General features: G+C 37.3%; 1 protein-coding gene across 1 annotated transcript; it reads left to right on the top strand.

Annotated features, from left to right (window-relative positions):
- The first annotated feature begins 3349 nt into the window (after positions 1 to 3349).
- Positions 3350 to 14947, top strand: LOC103349039 (killer cell lectin-like receptor subfamily I member 1). Its single transcript, XM_089303845.1, has 7 exons — positions 3350 to 3590; positions 5140 to 5427; positions 7564 to 7656; positions 7831 to 7899; positions 13586 to 13737; positions 14072 to 14175; positions 14700 to 14947. Exons 1-7 carry the CDS (start codon positions 3587 to 3589, stop codon positions 14815 to 14817), a joined length of 828 nt encoding a protein of 275 aa, XP_089159971.1. The 5' UTR covers positions 3350 to 3586; the 3' UTR covers positions 14818 to 14947.
- Positions 14948 to 15161: the final 214 nt, after the last annotated feature.

Here is a 15161-nt window from a genome sequence, read left to right as displayed (position 1 = left end):
GTCTGGTTATAATTGATTGAATAGTGAGAGTAAAATACAGGAAACAGAAATGAAATGATGACGGAGCTTTGAGAACCTTTCTTTTTTACACGTAATAAAGAATGATGATACTGGGATTTAAGATCCAAAGAGTGTATTTCTCTGTGGTGTAGGTCATCTTCTGATATGGGACAGCCAGAGACTTGATACAAGCTGAGGAAGTATGATGAAATTGATTTCACAGGGTGTGAAAGAGTGGTTACCTGGAAGATATAAAAGACTCCTAGTGATGTCAACACAAGTTCTCATTAGTGACTACTAATTTATATTGCAGTAAATCTGACTTATTCTATAAGCAGTAGAGTTCTTAGGCATTGAAAGAGAAAACAGAAAATTTCATGTAGGATTATAATTATGCTGAACAACTAGGGCCAAAATAAGATCAAAGAACTTGGGTGGATTGGAAGAAGTGGTTTGAAATAACATATGAAATTAACCATTAAGGAGAAAGGTGAAGAAAGACACATACTGATAGATTTGAAAAAAGTAGAGATGAATACAGGGATGAAAATGCTAATGAAATCATTGCATTTTATGTCAGATAATAAAAATATTCCAGCATTAAAATGCAACGAGTAAGCTCCAAATGTGATGGTGTCCACAAGGGAAGGGAAACTTTAATAGCACATTTTTGAGATAAATGATTTGAGCTTTACCACAAAGATCAAGATATTATTATGTTCTATTATGCTGTGTTATTATAATATTCATATTATAAGCTTCATATAAGGGTTCTTCATAAAGTTCATAAAAAGTAATATGGGTTCAATGTACTAGTACAACATGTTAGACTACCTGTTGGAACAATTGTATCACATATTAGAGTGCCTGGTCTCCAGTCTCACCTCTGCTTCTAACCCCACTTCCTGCTAATGCACATCCTGGGAGACAGAAGACTAATGAGTTTGGATCCCTGACATGCATGTAGGAGACTAGGACAGAGTTTCTGTTTTCTGGCTTTAACCTGGCACATCACTGGCTGTTGCAGGAATTAGGGAAAGAACCAGTACATGTAACAAATTCATTCTCTCTCTCTCTCTGTCTCTCTGTGTGTCTCTCTCTCTCTTTCTTCTGTTGCTCTGCCTTTCAAACAAGCAAAAAAAAAAAAAGAAAAAGAAAGAAAGAGAGATGGTTATTTTGGCAGAATTAGAAATCCATATATAGTTTTTTTGTTAATATGCATTTCCATGACTTTTTGAAGACAAAATGTACAGACTTTAAAAAGACATTTTTGATAAGAAATATTTAATGATTTTGACAAAGGGCCGTCTCATGGCAGTGGTTGCCTGAGGCACAGTGCTAGAGGAGATATTTGGAGGGGAGAAGGAGAAGACAAAGAGCTGTGTGTCCCAGACGTAAGAGGATCATGCATAGGGATGCTGATGTGTAAGTAGATTGAGGTTCATGATCATGATTATGCATGAAATATGAGAATGCCTAGGAAGATACAAGCAAAATGAAAAGAAGAAAACTGAACTTTAATAGGACTACTAAAGATGGAATAGGTTTGAAGAGAATGATCTTAATACTATTGTTCTGAATCATCAGGTGCAAATTAATAAGTCATACCTGGAAATTTATGCTAAGGTACTATTTTTATTCTACAAACTTGTGACCACTGTATGATACCATACTATATTATATTGTGATACAATGTAAGCAAGATACAATGAGTTTTGATATTCACTACCACTGATCAATAATAATTATGATTCAACTGACAAAGCTAAAAAAAATTTCTAGTCTAACAAATAGCATGGCTTTCTTTGCTTTCTGTTATACTGTTGTTCCCTGTAACTTCTGATGTTTCATGCAGTTTGGTTCTTTTTTCTTTTTTTTACAAGATTAATAGAAATATATAAATGCATAGGAAAAGAATATGCTACAAAATAAGATGGAAAGCATGGCTTCACTTTTGAAAAACAAATAAAAATATGATGGTATATCCAAAAATCTATACGGTTATATACCAAAATATCAACAGGTTTTACTTCTGTTCAGTGATCAAATATTTTTATTTATTTATTTGAAAGGTAGAGTTACAGACAGTGAGAGAGACAGACAGAGAGAAAGGTCTTCCTTCCGTTGGTTCACTCCCCAAATGGCCGCTACTGCCAGAGCTACGCTGATCCGAAACAAGGAGCCAGGAGATTCTTCTGGGTCTCCCATGCAGGTGCAGGGGCCAAAGCACCTGGGCCATCCTCAACTGCCTTCCCAGGCCACAGCAGAGAGCTGGACTGGAAGAGGAGCAACTGGGACTAGAACCCGGCACCATATGTGATGCCAGCACCACAGGCAGAGGATTAACCTACTGCGCCACCGCTCCGGCCACCTCTTTTTGTATGTTTTTTTAAAAATGGTTATTTACTAAACCAACAAGAAAAACAAGTCTTGTTGAAGCAGCCATTAAGTGCCAGGAGTTAAAAATGAAAAAGCCACCCCAGGAGCCCAGTGGTTAAGATGTGAAACCCAGGGCAGGGCCAGTCGCAGTGAGAGGTGAAGTCCAGAGGTGGGACATCGCTCTAGCCTTTCACACTGGACTGCTGCTTCCTAGACTGTGTTCTTCTATAGCCAATGTTCTCAGCGTATTCAATGGGACTCTACATTTTAGCTGAGAACAGCAAAATGACACTAGCCAGCCCGGTTTTGCATTGCCACAAAATTTAATTATTGTGTAGTTTTCTACTATACAAAACAGAAGTGAAGTGTTCCTACTTCAAAAAACCCTAACTGACCAAATCACTGACTGCTATTTTTGGACTTCTGTCCACTTTCAATTTTCACTATTTTTTGTTTCACATTCTGGAAGAAGTAACTTTTTCCAAACAGACTAGCATGATTGCAGGCTGAGCACTGTATAATGGCTTTGCCTTAAGTGATACTTGGTCCTGCCTTCCAAGTACTCTGCAGAGTCAGAAGGATTAACCAACATCCAACCCACCACGAAATGAACTCTAAACTGAGGAGAATGCCCATTCTGCTTCTTCAAACAGGCTTTGTTGTAAGTCATAAATGGAAAATAGCACAACATATCTGTAAGATCATCAGTCTCAAACTTGAACATCCTATATCAATCCCACTCAGTATCCCATAGGCCATGCTGTTAACAAAAACAATTCTGAAAAAGGTTTATACTGTTAAAATCAGGACGATGTAAAACGGATGCCACCTTTATTCTCAGGTGCTTTCTAGGTAATACCTTAGAATTGATACTTAATAGTTTCTCGTTCATTTTAAACTGAAAGGTCTACGATTTGTGACCTATGTTTAAAGTTTGTGGCATGCTAAAGCAGCATTTTCCCTCCCTGATAGGTGTTCTGTGGGTGAAGTCTGCTACAAGTTAGCAGTTACTTGAGAACTTCCTTTGTTGTTTTTCACCAACTGATTCACAAAATATCAGACAATTTTAGATTTTTTTAACCTAAAATCTTGCCGGACATTCTTACAACCAGATTATCAACTGTATGATTTTATTATTCCAGTGCAACAGTTTTACATTGTTTCGTACATAGGATTCTCCTACAAAACATTCAGATTGATTCTGCAAATGGGTGAGTAGCAGTATGTTCACTTACTTGCCTCTTTCAAGTAGTTAAAACTAACTGCTGTTTCTGGATATTAATTCAAATCTTACCTCATAATGCATTAAATGATTGCTGGAATTAAAAATAGTTTCTGTAAAAATATAGTACGTCTTTATTTTATAGAGCAGTGTCAGGAATGAACCCACCTATGTCTTCTGTTTCTTTTGTTTGAAAATTTTCTGTGTCTTAAATTTCCAATTGTTTAGCCTCTTCTCTAAAATTAATTTATTGAATAAGTTAAAATTCTCTCTTAAATTTGAAACATTGATCAATACATGCACATATCATTTGACTTTTGACACTTATTGACAATTTCTTTCCCGAAAGATAGTGCCAATTTATACATTCTCCAAATTCACATGTGAATGGTGCCTGCTTTCTTTTCTGCATACTGTCCATCCCTGTGCAAGTATATTTGGTTTATAAATACTTACTGATTTTACAGGTAAAAATAATATATCATTTATTTGTTCATATTTATTTGACTAATTGTGACATAAAAGTCTTTAAGTAGGTTTTTATGCGATAAATATCCTTCCACAATCAACACAAAGAATGGATCCAAAGTTTGATTTAATTCTTTTCCTTGTCTGTGTGTGTCTGGAAATTTATAATTATTTATTTACATGTACTTTCTTTTCAAAAGATGGTAGACTTACAGACTGAGAGATGCATGATTATATTAAAATATAGAATTTACCAAATCTCTGCGATAGATGATTCATCTCTCCATTAATAACAGAATCCACTCAATAATACATCATTTATAGATGATACATGATAAACTTCACACCCACCTGATTTGAAATAGTGATTCATGTACTGTATTTTTGTTTATGTAAGATACTCATAATAAAATTCATACACATCTGATTTGAAATAAAGTGACTTATGCAACTTACATTTTTAATTCTTCACTAATAGATTTATATGTTAACCATTGGATGAGTATTACTCATTATATGGAAGATGCTGAAAATAAAAAATAGTTATATACACCTTAACAAGCACCTTAACAAATTCAAAACTAATTCAAAGTAGAAAATAAATGCTACATCCCTATTAAAAGAGGGTGAAGTTATTCTTCTGAAAAAGGGAAACTCTGTGGTCATAGATATTTAGACTTGCATTTTCTCCCTTTTTCTCCTCTTCAATAGTATATTTACATTCTTTTTAAAGATTATTTATGTGTTTGAGAGACAGAGAGAGAGAGAGACATTGCTCCCATGTGCTGGCTCACTCTCCAAATACCCACAACAGCTGAGCCAATACCAGAGCCAGAAGCAAGAAACTCAATCCAGGCTCCCACCTGGGCGGCCAGAACTCAACCCCTGAGCAATCACTGCTGCTTCCCAGAGTCTCCATGGAGGGGAAGCCGGTGCCAGGAGCTGATGCCAGGAGGCAAATCCAGGCACGCCAATGCAGATGCGAGCGTCTTAACTACTAGGCTAAAGGCTCTCTCCCCTTAATCCAAATGCAGCATGGATGTATTTCTCCTCTACATTTTTTGTTACAGAGACAGCAAAGATCAAAAGGAGCAACTTATCAAGATTGAGCCGGAGTAATCCAAGCCCTCTCAGAGCAAAAATGCCCAGGAATAAGCAAAACAAAAGTAAAGTAAACAAACAAACTGTAATTTACAGAGATCTTAAATTTTCCAAATCTCAACAGACACAAAGAATATTCAAGAGAGATGAGAGTACTGTCATATCAAATGAAGAGCGGGTAAATTACGTGGAACTGAAATTTCACAAAACATCTGACCCCCGCCACAGAAAATGCCTTGTTAGAAATCAAAGAAAAGGTACAGTATTATAATTTGTTATAAGGTAGATCTGGATCTTTGGTTTAAATGACTACCCTTCTCAAAATCATTATAAATTGTTACACGAATTATCTTTACAACAAATTTTGTAATTATTTCAGGAGACTACAATGGAATAAAATATCTCTACATAGTTCGTGTATTCCCTCTGAGGTATAATTAACCCAGAATGCAACAGATTTTATTACTTGTAGGAACTGTGTATTTAATTATCTGGAGATTGCATCAATTCTGTTTCTTTCCATACTTTAAAAAATATTTTTTGATGTTAACTTTCATTTCAATTTGGTCTAATTTAGTTTCACAAGTCTTCATTGAAATTTAACCATGGTTTGGTTCTAAATTTTCCATGGGACCTAGAAGGTGAATGAAGAATGTGCACTAGCTTCAAAGAACTAACATAATATTTTTCATAGGAAAAAAGAAATTATAGAAAAATAGGGGTACCGGCACCAGATGGGTGCCAGGTCCTAGTCCTGGCTGCTCCTCTTCCAGTCCAGCTCTCTGCTGTGGCCCGGGAAAGTAGTGGAGGATGGCCCAAGTATTCGGGCCCCTGCACCCTCATGGGAGACCAGGAGGAAGCACTTGGCTCCTGGCTTCGGATCGGTGCAGCACTGGCCAAAGTGGCCGTGGGGAGTGAACCAGCAGAAGGAAGACCTTTCTCTGTGTCTCTCTCTCACTGTCTATAACTCTACCTGTCAAATAAATTTAAAAAAAAAAAAATAGGGATATTTTGGAGGTAAAATTTGTAAAGCTTCATGTTTAATGGAAAAATAGATGTGATTCAACTAAGTAGTAATTATTCCCATAATTAGGAAAACAGGCTATCAACAATGATCAATCCAGTAAAAGTCAGAGCATATAAAGCATCTGAATGCTTCTTGATAGTTTAAGGGAAAATGTCTATACAGTATTGGACTTGAGAAGTTTGAGAGGTTAGATCTGCTGGAAAAGTTTGGGAAAGACACATGTGAAAATTAAGATTGCATTCTGAGGTCAGGGGAGTGAAAATTTCATGACAGAGAAAGGAGACATAGATGGGAACACAGGAAGATCCAAGGAAAATACATGTATATATATATTGCCAGAGAGAAGCAGCAAATAGCATATGCCAAATGAAGAATAGACAAGTAAAGTGCAAGTGGAAAATTATCCTTGTATTTGTCCCATTTCTCCACCTCCACTCCTTCCTTTGTCCTCTGAATTCCAGCCTGGCAAGAATTGCAGTTCCATGAAAACACCAATCTTGGTCTCAACTAATATCATTAGTGCCTCTCTAGGTGTCAGGCACTGTGCTCATACACCTCAAAAAGTCATGAAATCCTACTTTCCTTCAAAGATCAGAGAGGCATTTCCAGTTCAAGTTATCTCTAGGTTAAAACAAGGGAAACATGAATCTTTTTTTGTAAAATTTCGACATTTCTTTTTTTACTCAACTTTTAGAAAAATAGATACTGTTATTTCCCCCTTCAATAATATATTGATTGATTATTAGTAAATTAATGCTGTCACTCACATGGAATTTAGAAATCAATATTTTATTTGTACAGTATATTTTTATTTGCATGAAAATTTCTATTTCTGTAAACATACATAATTTGATTCAAGAACATTCAGAGTTAGTAATTTGTAGAATAGGTAAAAGATGCTGGGAAAGGTGTTTCAGATAATAGGTGAGAAAACTTCAAAAAAATCATATTAATGCAATTAAAAGATGAGTTTGTTCATTTGGGGTAGAAATTGAAATCTAGGTATACAGGAAGTGTTTAAAAATATGGAAAATGTAAATTATGACCCTAGGCATGGATTTCTCTTTTGTGTCAAATTATACTTATCTTTCAATTTGATTTTCTATAAAATTTAAAAAGTATTGTTGTATCCTGGACTTGAATTTGGATGGGTTGACGTGAGGTCAAGGAGTGAGACAATTTGAGGAGGAAAGACATATGGTTCCCAATATACCTCACAAATAGCTGTAGTCAGGATGACCACTTTCCAGGATTCAAAAACCTAAGGCTGCCTCTGAGAGTGAGACATCATGGTCTTCAATCTTGTATCTGCTGCCTTCTGAGAAGTGGTCCAACCAATCGTTCTTTCCTTTCCTGTTATTTTCAGAGCCCGGATCGGTAATATGGCCAGTGATAACTGGCATCCTGGGGGTCCTGTGTTTGGTCTTGATTACAGCCTTGGGTGTCTTGCTTGCAAACTGTAAGTAACCAAGGAAGTAGTTTGCCCTTATAACCAGCACATCAGCAAAATGATGTATATATATATATTTTTTTTTTCAGTATACTCAGTGAGTCACTATCAAGACTGATTTTCACATTGCTTTCATAATTGAATCCTAAGGTGTGCTAATTACTACTATAATTTTTGTTACAGTATTTTCTAGTAGAGAAGAGCAAAACAGAGAAATCTCACTTATTCCTACTCCACCTTCTACAAAGGATGGTGAGTATTAACTATGTCCAGGCCACTTACAATACTCTTTAAGATTTATTTATTTAATTGAAAGTCAGAATTACACAGAGATGAGAGGCAGAGAGAGAGAAAGAGAGAGGAAGAGAGAGAGAGAGGGAAATCAGTCAGTCTTCCATCTGCTGGTTCACTTCCCAGTTGGCCGCAACAGCTAGAGCTGTGCCAATGCAAAGCCAGGAGCCAGGAGCTTCTTCCTGGTCCCCACATGGGTGCAGGGGCCCAAGGACTTGGGCCATCTTCTATTTCCTTCCCAGGACACAGCAGAGAGCTGGATCGGAAGTGGAGCAGCCAGGACTCAAACTCAATTTATAATGCTTTTGAGAAGGGTAGTCATTTAAACCAAAGCACCCATATGAGATGCCAACACTGCAGATGGTGGCTTTACCCACTACGCCACAGAGCCGGCCCCATAATACTCTTGATTTAGGGTTAAAGATGATGTATTCCTCAAATTCACAAAATTTCATTGATTCACACATATTACAAATGTAATTTTATGATGTATCAATCCCTTGTCAGGAAAATACTGATATGAGAAAAACAATAGATGATGCAGCAGAATATGAAAATATTCATAGTACTATAAATAGAAGGTCCGTATTAAATTTTTGAATTTATTATTCTTAGGAGAAATTGAGATTGAAATATTTTAAACACCAGATGCAAACAACTCATGTTATCTTTCATTTATTCAACTAGTTTGAAAATAAAAATCAATCAAGTAGGAAATTGATCATGGGGAAATAAATTAAAATCCCAAGGAGTTACCATTTCACATGCACTTAAATGGTTAAAACTTGAAAGGACTGATTGCACCAATGGTAAGGAGGTGAAGGAAATGCTCCCAGCACACATACACATCCACGTCCACGCCTACACATTTAAACCAGAGAAATGGAAACATATGTCTACAACAGACTTGCCCACAGATGGATGCAGACACTTTATTCAAAATATTGCACGATGAAAGATTGAAAAATTATTTTTTGTCAAATAACAGAATATTACTCAGCAATAAAATAGCATGAGGTACACATATAACGTGAACAAATTGAAAACATGCAGAGAGAAGGAAGTCAGTTGAAAAAGAGTTTATTATTGAAGCATTACACTTAGATGAGCTGTTTAAAAAGAAAAAATAATGCATGATGACATAAATTCCACCCATGTGTGCTTCATGTGAGGCGGTGGCTTGGGAGCATTAGTTGGGAAGGAACAGGAGTGAATTTTTGAGGTAACAGAAATATTCCAAATCTGAACTAGGAGAGTAGTTACACAGGCACGTTTGTTCATTCACACTCACAAAATTGTATATTTCAAATTAGTCCATTCCTTCACAGGTAAATTATATCCCCAGTATGTTATCTTAAAAATAACACAGAACACTGTATTTAAAAATGGTTTGCTGTCTCTTCCTCCTCCCTTAGTCTTGCTCCCGAGGGGTAAATGTTCTTCTCTGTCCAACCTTCTCCTTACTACTTCCTTATATGAAAAAAATAAAATACATAATATATGTATTTATGCCACTATTTCTTGAGTTATTCATTTGCGATTGTGGGTCCTTTAGTTTTAATTGGTCAGGAAATAACACAATAACTCCTCCCACTGTGTCCCTGACATGCATTATGACCACATGAATATGTTTGCTTTCTGCCTCAAATCTGGAACACCTATGTTCAACTGCACAGAATTTCTTTTGCCAATTTTTCTATATTACGCGTCGTCCATGAGTTTTCATTTATTTCTGCTTTAGTTGCCTGTCTAACTTTGAGAGTTACTAAATGCAGGACAAGCTCTCTCAGCCTTGGAGAAAGAGCTGGGAGGAGTCAGAGTTGCTACTCTAATCTGCTTACAGCTCAAGGCTCACCAGCTCAGGCTCATCAATGTACATCAATGAAGCACAGCTTCCCTTGGTCTCTTTCCTGGCTTCAAAGGCCTGGGTGGATACAATTTTTTTAGTTTTACTTTTGTACGTTTGTTTGTTTTTGTTTTTAGTTTTTAGTTGCATTTTACATCTACATCTCTGATTTTTTAGAAAAGAAGAAAGTATGAAGGGCCAAAAATAGACATTTCAGTTTCAACAGTGAAGTTCTGACTCTAAAGCTACCTCTGCTTATGAATATTTTTTTTTTTGACAGGCAGAGTGGACAGTGAGAGAGAGAGACAGAGAGAAAGGTCTTCCTTTGCCGTTGGTTCACCCTCCAATGGCCGCCGCCGTGGCCGGCGCACCGCGCTGATCCGAAGGCAGGAGCCGGGGTGCTTATCCTGGTCTCCCATGGGTCTCCCAAGCACTTGGGCCATCCTCCACTGCACTCCTGGGCCACAGCAGAGAGCTGGCCTGGAAGAAGGGCAACCGGGACAGAATCTGGCGCCCCGACCGGGACTAGAACCCGGTGTGCCTGCGCCACAAGGCGGAGGATTAGCCTATTGAGCTGCGGCGCCAGCCATGAGTATTTTCAATCTTAATAACTTTACAGTCTGTGTTGAACAGCTGCAAGAGAGACAGAAGACGTAGCTTTCGTTTAACTTGAGTTTTAAATTAGATTATTCTAGGAGCAGGTAGAGCAGAGGGCACTCACATCCTGCATCAAAGTACTGCTTCAAGTCCCAGCTGCTCCACTTCTGATCCAGTCTCCTGCTGGAAGGCAGCAGAGGATGGCCTAATTACTTGGGTCCCTGCCACCCATGGGCATACCTGGGTGGAGTTCAAGCCTTGTGGCTTTGGCCTGGCCCAGCCCCAACTCTTGCAGCCATTTGGAGAGGGACAAGTGGATGGGAGCTTGCTCTCTCTCTCTCTCTCTCTCTCTCCATCTCTCTCTCCCCCCTCTTCTCTCTGTCACTCTACCTTTCAAATAAATAAATGCATCTTTAGAATTATTGTGTCTAGCTTAGAGAAGTTTAATAAAAAAAAAAAAACTTTTCTGTATTGGCTCCAATTCTAGTTGGAAATGAAGAACTCTCTATCATTTCATAGGCAGTATACCTACAACTGAAAGTCACATTTCCTGTGTGATCCTGGGTTGGTAGCCCCCGAGGCCACCACAGGGAAAGATTATCTAACACACACACACACACATACATACACACACACACATGTCTAGGTTGCAACATCTTGTCCCATATAAAAATAACTTCCAATACTAAACTGCACCTGGGCGGGGGGGAGTCAAAAATTCTGCTTAGCTGAAATAAGAATCATTAATTAGATGTTACTATATTCAAATATTAGAAGTATCAGGAAAGGAATAAAACCTAGCTGGTTTTCAAATGAACAAATGGATCAGAAGTGGCAGTGTAGGCATCCAGAAAGCTGATGGAGAAAATATCAGGCATATTTTAGAGAGGGACCAGAGAGTATGTGGCCCAGTGTTTTAACAAATCAGCTGAGGCAAAGACTAAAGTACAGACAGTTTATTTGGCAGAGCAAAATTCAAGGCAGTGAGAAGGAGTGGTGATACAGAGCCCAGAAACTTAATTAACAAAAATAATGTCTTGTGGTTCTGATTATTATTTTTGCTGTCAGGAGTCAGAAAGAAAAAAAAAAAAAACATTGCCAGTCCCTTAGCAAGTATTTTTTTCCTCCATATCAAATTGGTACGGTCTGCAGAACTCAAGAATTTGAGTACTCCAAGAATGATAAGAAAAGGAAGGGAAAAATAGCAACTGGCACAGTGAGAGTGGGAAAAAAGCATATGGACATCATTAAAGAAGAAACTCAAAGTATTATTTGAAAGATGAAGACAGGTGCAAGTTCACTAGAAACTAAAAATGTTTTTTATTATATTGGGAGAGTTTTTTAAAATAGGAAAATTTTTAAATGTTAGAGCTGAGGAGATTAAATGTAACAGGATGTTTGTTATGAAATTAATTGAAGTGGTAAAAAAAATTAAAAGTTGGGGCTGGCGTTGTGGCACAGCAGGTTAAGCTGTCACCTGCAACAATGGAATCCATATAAGTACCTGTTTGAGTCCAGGTGGCTCTGCTTCTAATCCCGCTCCTGCTGATGCACCTGGAAAGTGGCAGAAGATGGCCCAAGTGCCTGGGCCCCTGCCACCCTGGTGGGAGACTCTGATGGAGTTCCAGTCTCCTGACTTGGTCTGGCTCAGCCCTGGCTGTTGCAGCCATTTGGGTAGTGAACCAACAGAGAGAGGATCAATATCTCAATCACTGTCTCTCTCTCTCTATCTCTCCCTCTATCATTGTACTTCTGCCTTTCAAATAAATAAATAAATCTTTAAAAATCACAAAAGTTAACGAGAAGTTTAGGAACATGAATAATGTATAATATGCATATGTAGGTTTATATAATACCTTATACAAGTAAAAGTATATGTCAGTATTATTGCTCTTCATCTACTTTCCTTGACATGCACATTATCTGCAAAAATAATGTTGATTGAAAAAGATATTACTATCTCAATACATTAATAAAATATAAATATATTCTATATCTCTGTAAGTATATATAGATATTGAAAAAAATTGATGAGATGGATATAAACCACCATTTCTTTTTTGTTTAAAGATTTATTTATTTATTTATTTGAAAAGTTACACAGAGAGGAGAGGCAGAGAGAGAGAGAGAACGAGAGAGAGGTCTTCCATCTGATGGTTCACTCCCCAGTTAGCTGCAACAGCCAGAGCTGCGCAAGATCCAAAGCCAGGAGCCAGGAGCCTCTTCAGAGTCTCCCATGCGGGTGCAGGGGACCCAGGACTTGGGCCATCTTCTACTGCTTTTCCAGGCCATAGCAGAGAGCTGGATCAGAAGTGGAGCAGCCAGGACTACCACAGCGCTGGCCCCTTACCAACCACCATTTCTCAAAAAGGAAAATGCAATCATTTTATGTAAAAAAAAATAGTACTTTTAACTGTGTTTTGATTATATAATTAGAAAGTATCCAAATTGTATATATCTATTACATAGTTGGAATATAAATATTTTAAAACACTTAATGAATTTTACACTATATATTAAAAGCATTGATAATAAAAATCTCCAACGTATATGGAATAATTCACTAATTTATTTTTCTGTTCATATGCTTCAATGGAGCCATTTAAATGTACATATATAATTTTAATCATGTCAAACACAATTATAATATTTTAAATGTATCTTCCTTATAACTTTATAACAATTTTTTAAAGATTTAGCCATTTATTTGAAAGGCAGAGTGACAGAGAGAAAAAGAAACAAAGAGAATTATATCTTTCATCTGGTGGTTCATTAAGTGGCCAAAACCGAAACGGATGGGCCAGGCTGAAGCCAGGAGCCCAGAATTCAATCTGAGTTTCCCAAGTGGATACAGGGGCCCAAGCACCGGGGCATCAATTGTTCCTTCCCAGGCACATCAGCAGGGAGCTGGACTGGAAGCAGAGTAGCTGGGACTTTGAGCGGCGCTCTGATAGTGATACCTGTGTCACAAGCAACAGCTTAACTCACTGTGCCACAATACCAGCCCCAGCAATTTTTAAATAGGAAAATTCAAAATAAATGAGCCAAATATGGGTAATTAGAAATTATCAATAGTGGTTGCATGTGTAAAGATTACTCAGAAGAATTTAAAAAATGCCTAAATGTTCCTATCTAATATCCATCTGTATTACAGACGCATCAGTTTAATAATAGTTGTCCTTATTAATATGTTGTATTTCCTAGACTGTTCCTGTAACCTTTCTTCAAACCACTGGATTGGGTTTGGAAACAGTTACTATCATGTTTTCAATAAGTCTACAACATGGCCAGAAAGCCAGGCTGCCTGTGTGGAGCTGAATGCCCATCTTCTGAAGATAGACAATAAGGAAGAGCAGGTGGGGCAGAATCTTCTGCTTGACTGCTGTTCTCAAACTGGTTTTGATTCAGTGTGTTTGTGATGTGCATCATAATTTAGTGAACCTTGAATGTTCTCAAAAGTGCATGATAGTTGCTTACTTTGACTTAGCATTCTTCAAGAAAAAGCTCTACCACTAGACTACTTAATTCCACAAGGAAGCCAATTTAACAAATGAGATACCTTGAGAAGGAGCCAATGAAGGCTAAGTGGCTGTGTGCAATCCCTTAGATCTTTTAATATTAACCCTTGAACAAAGCAGGGATAGATTGTAGACTACACACATCTCTGGCTGATGACTGCTTTCCCAACAGGAAATATTATCAGTGTTGGAAATGGAAGGATGGATAGGTCTCAGAATGAATGAGACAAATGGGTGCTGGTTCTGGGAAGATGGCACTGAAGTGACCCAAAGCCAGTAAGTACAGTGTTTGGAGAACAACTTTTCTGAGTGGGTTTTTTAGGTGACACCTTTGTAGAGCATGGAAAAAGTAATCAAGAAAAAGAAAAGAATCCAGGGTGTGTGAGGACCACTGTATGGGAAACATTGGGAAACAGTGGTCAGGTCCTTCTAGGCAATCTCATCATTAGGATATTTACATATTTACCTTACTGAATTCTTGAGAGAAACTTGTTTATAGGTTTAGATAAGTTTATACATCTATAAAACTCTATCATATGCTCATCATTTGTCATTTGATTCATAATTCTATTTAAAGAAACAGGATAGGAGTAAACACTGATTTTTCTGTTAAGTTTAATGTTTTGTTACTAAAGTTTTCGATCTTCAGAGTACATTGTGTTGTTCATGTTTTAATTTGCCTTATTTGTTCATTTTTGGCTCTTATTTGTTCTGGTAAATTTGAAGAATGAGGTAAATTGGCATTCAAACATACCATCCATTGGTTTTTCAATATTATTGCTGTGCTTGTTTTTATACAGATTAATGCTTCACAAAGGGAAGAACCTTTTTTGTGCATATACGAGAGGAAATTATATTTATAATGATGATTGCTCCTCTAGAAAAAGTTACATATGTGAGTGTCATATACTCATATAGCACCTGTTGTTTGAACACGTTGCCATTAAATCTAATAAAATATCTAAAAAATATTTGTTATTTGTTTATTGGATAAAATCTTTGATTTATTATTCAATACTTTTACTGTACTCAACATATTTTACTTGAATTATTTGAACTTCCATTACATTGTGAGGGAGGCAAATTGGCTGTACATATGGATTGGGGGTATGTCTCCTCCTTATTGCACCTGTGTTATTATTTTTCATGAGCTGGAGCTGTGGCATAGGATAGTCCTCTGATTGCAGCACTGGCATCCAATATGGGTGTTGATTCATGTCCCAACTGCTCCTCTTCTGATCCGGCTCTCTCCCAAGTCCTGG

Source organism: Oryctolagus cuniculus, chromosome 9 (genome assembly GCF_051225735.1).
Source record: "Oryctolagus cuniculus isolate XC-2025 breed Fujian yellow rabbit chromosome 9, ASM5122573v1, whole genome shotgun sequence".
NCBI classification, from domain to species: domain Eukaryota; kingdom Metazoa; phylum Chordata; class Mammalia; order Lagomorpha; family Leporidae; genus Oryctolagus; species Oryctolagus cuniculus.
The sequence above is the reverse complement of the archived record's forward strand: the minus strand, read 5'-3'. Positions and strand labels throughout refer to the sequence as shown.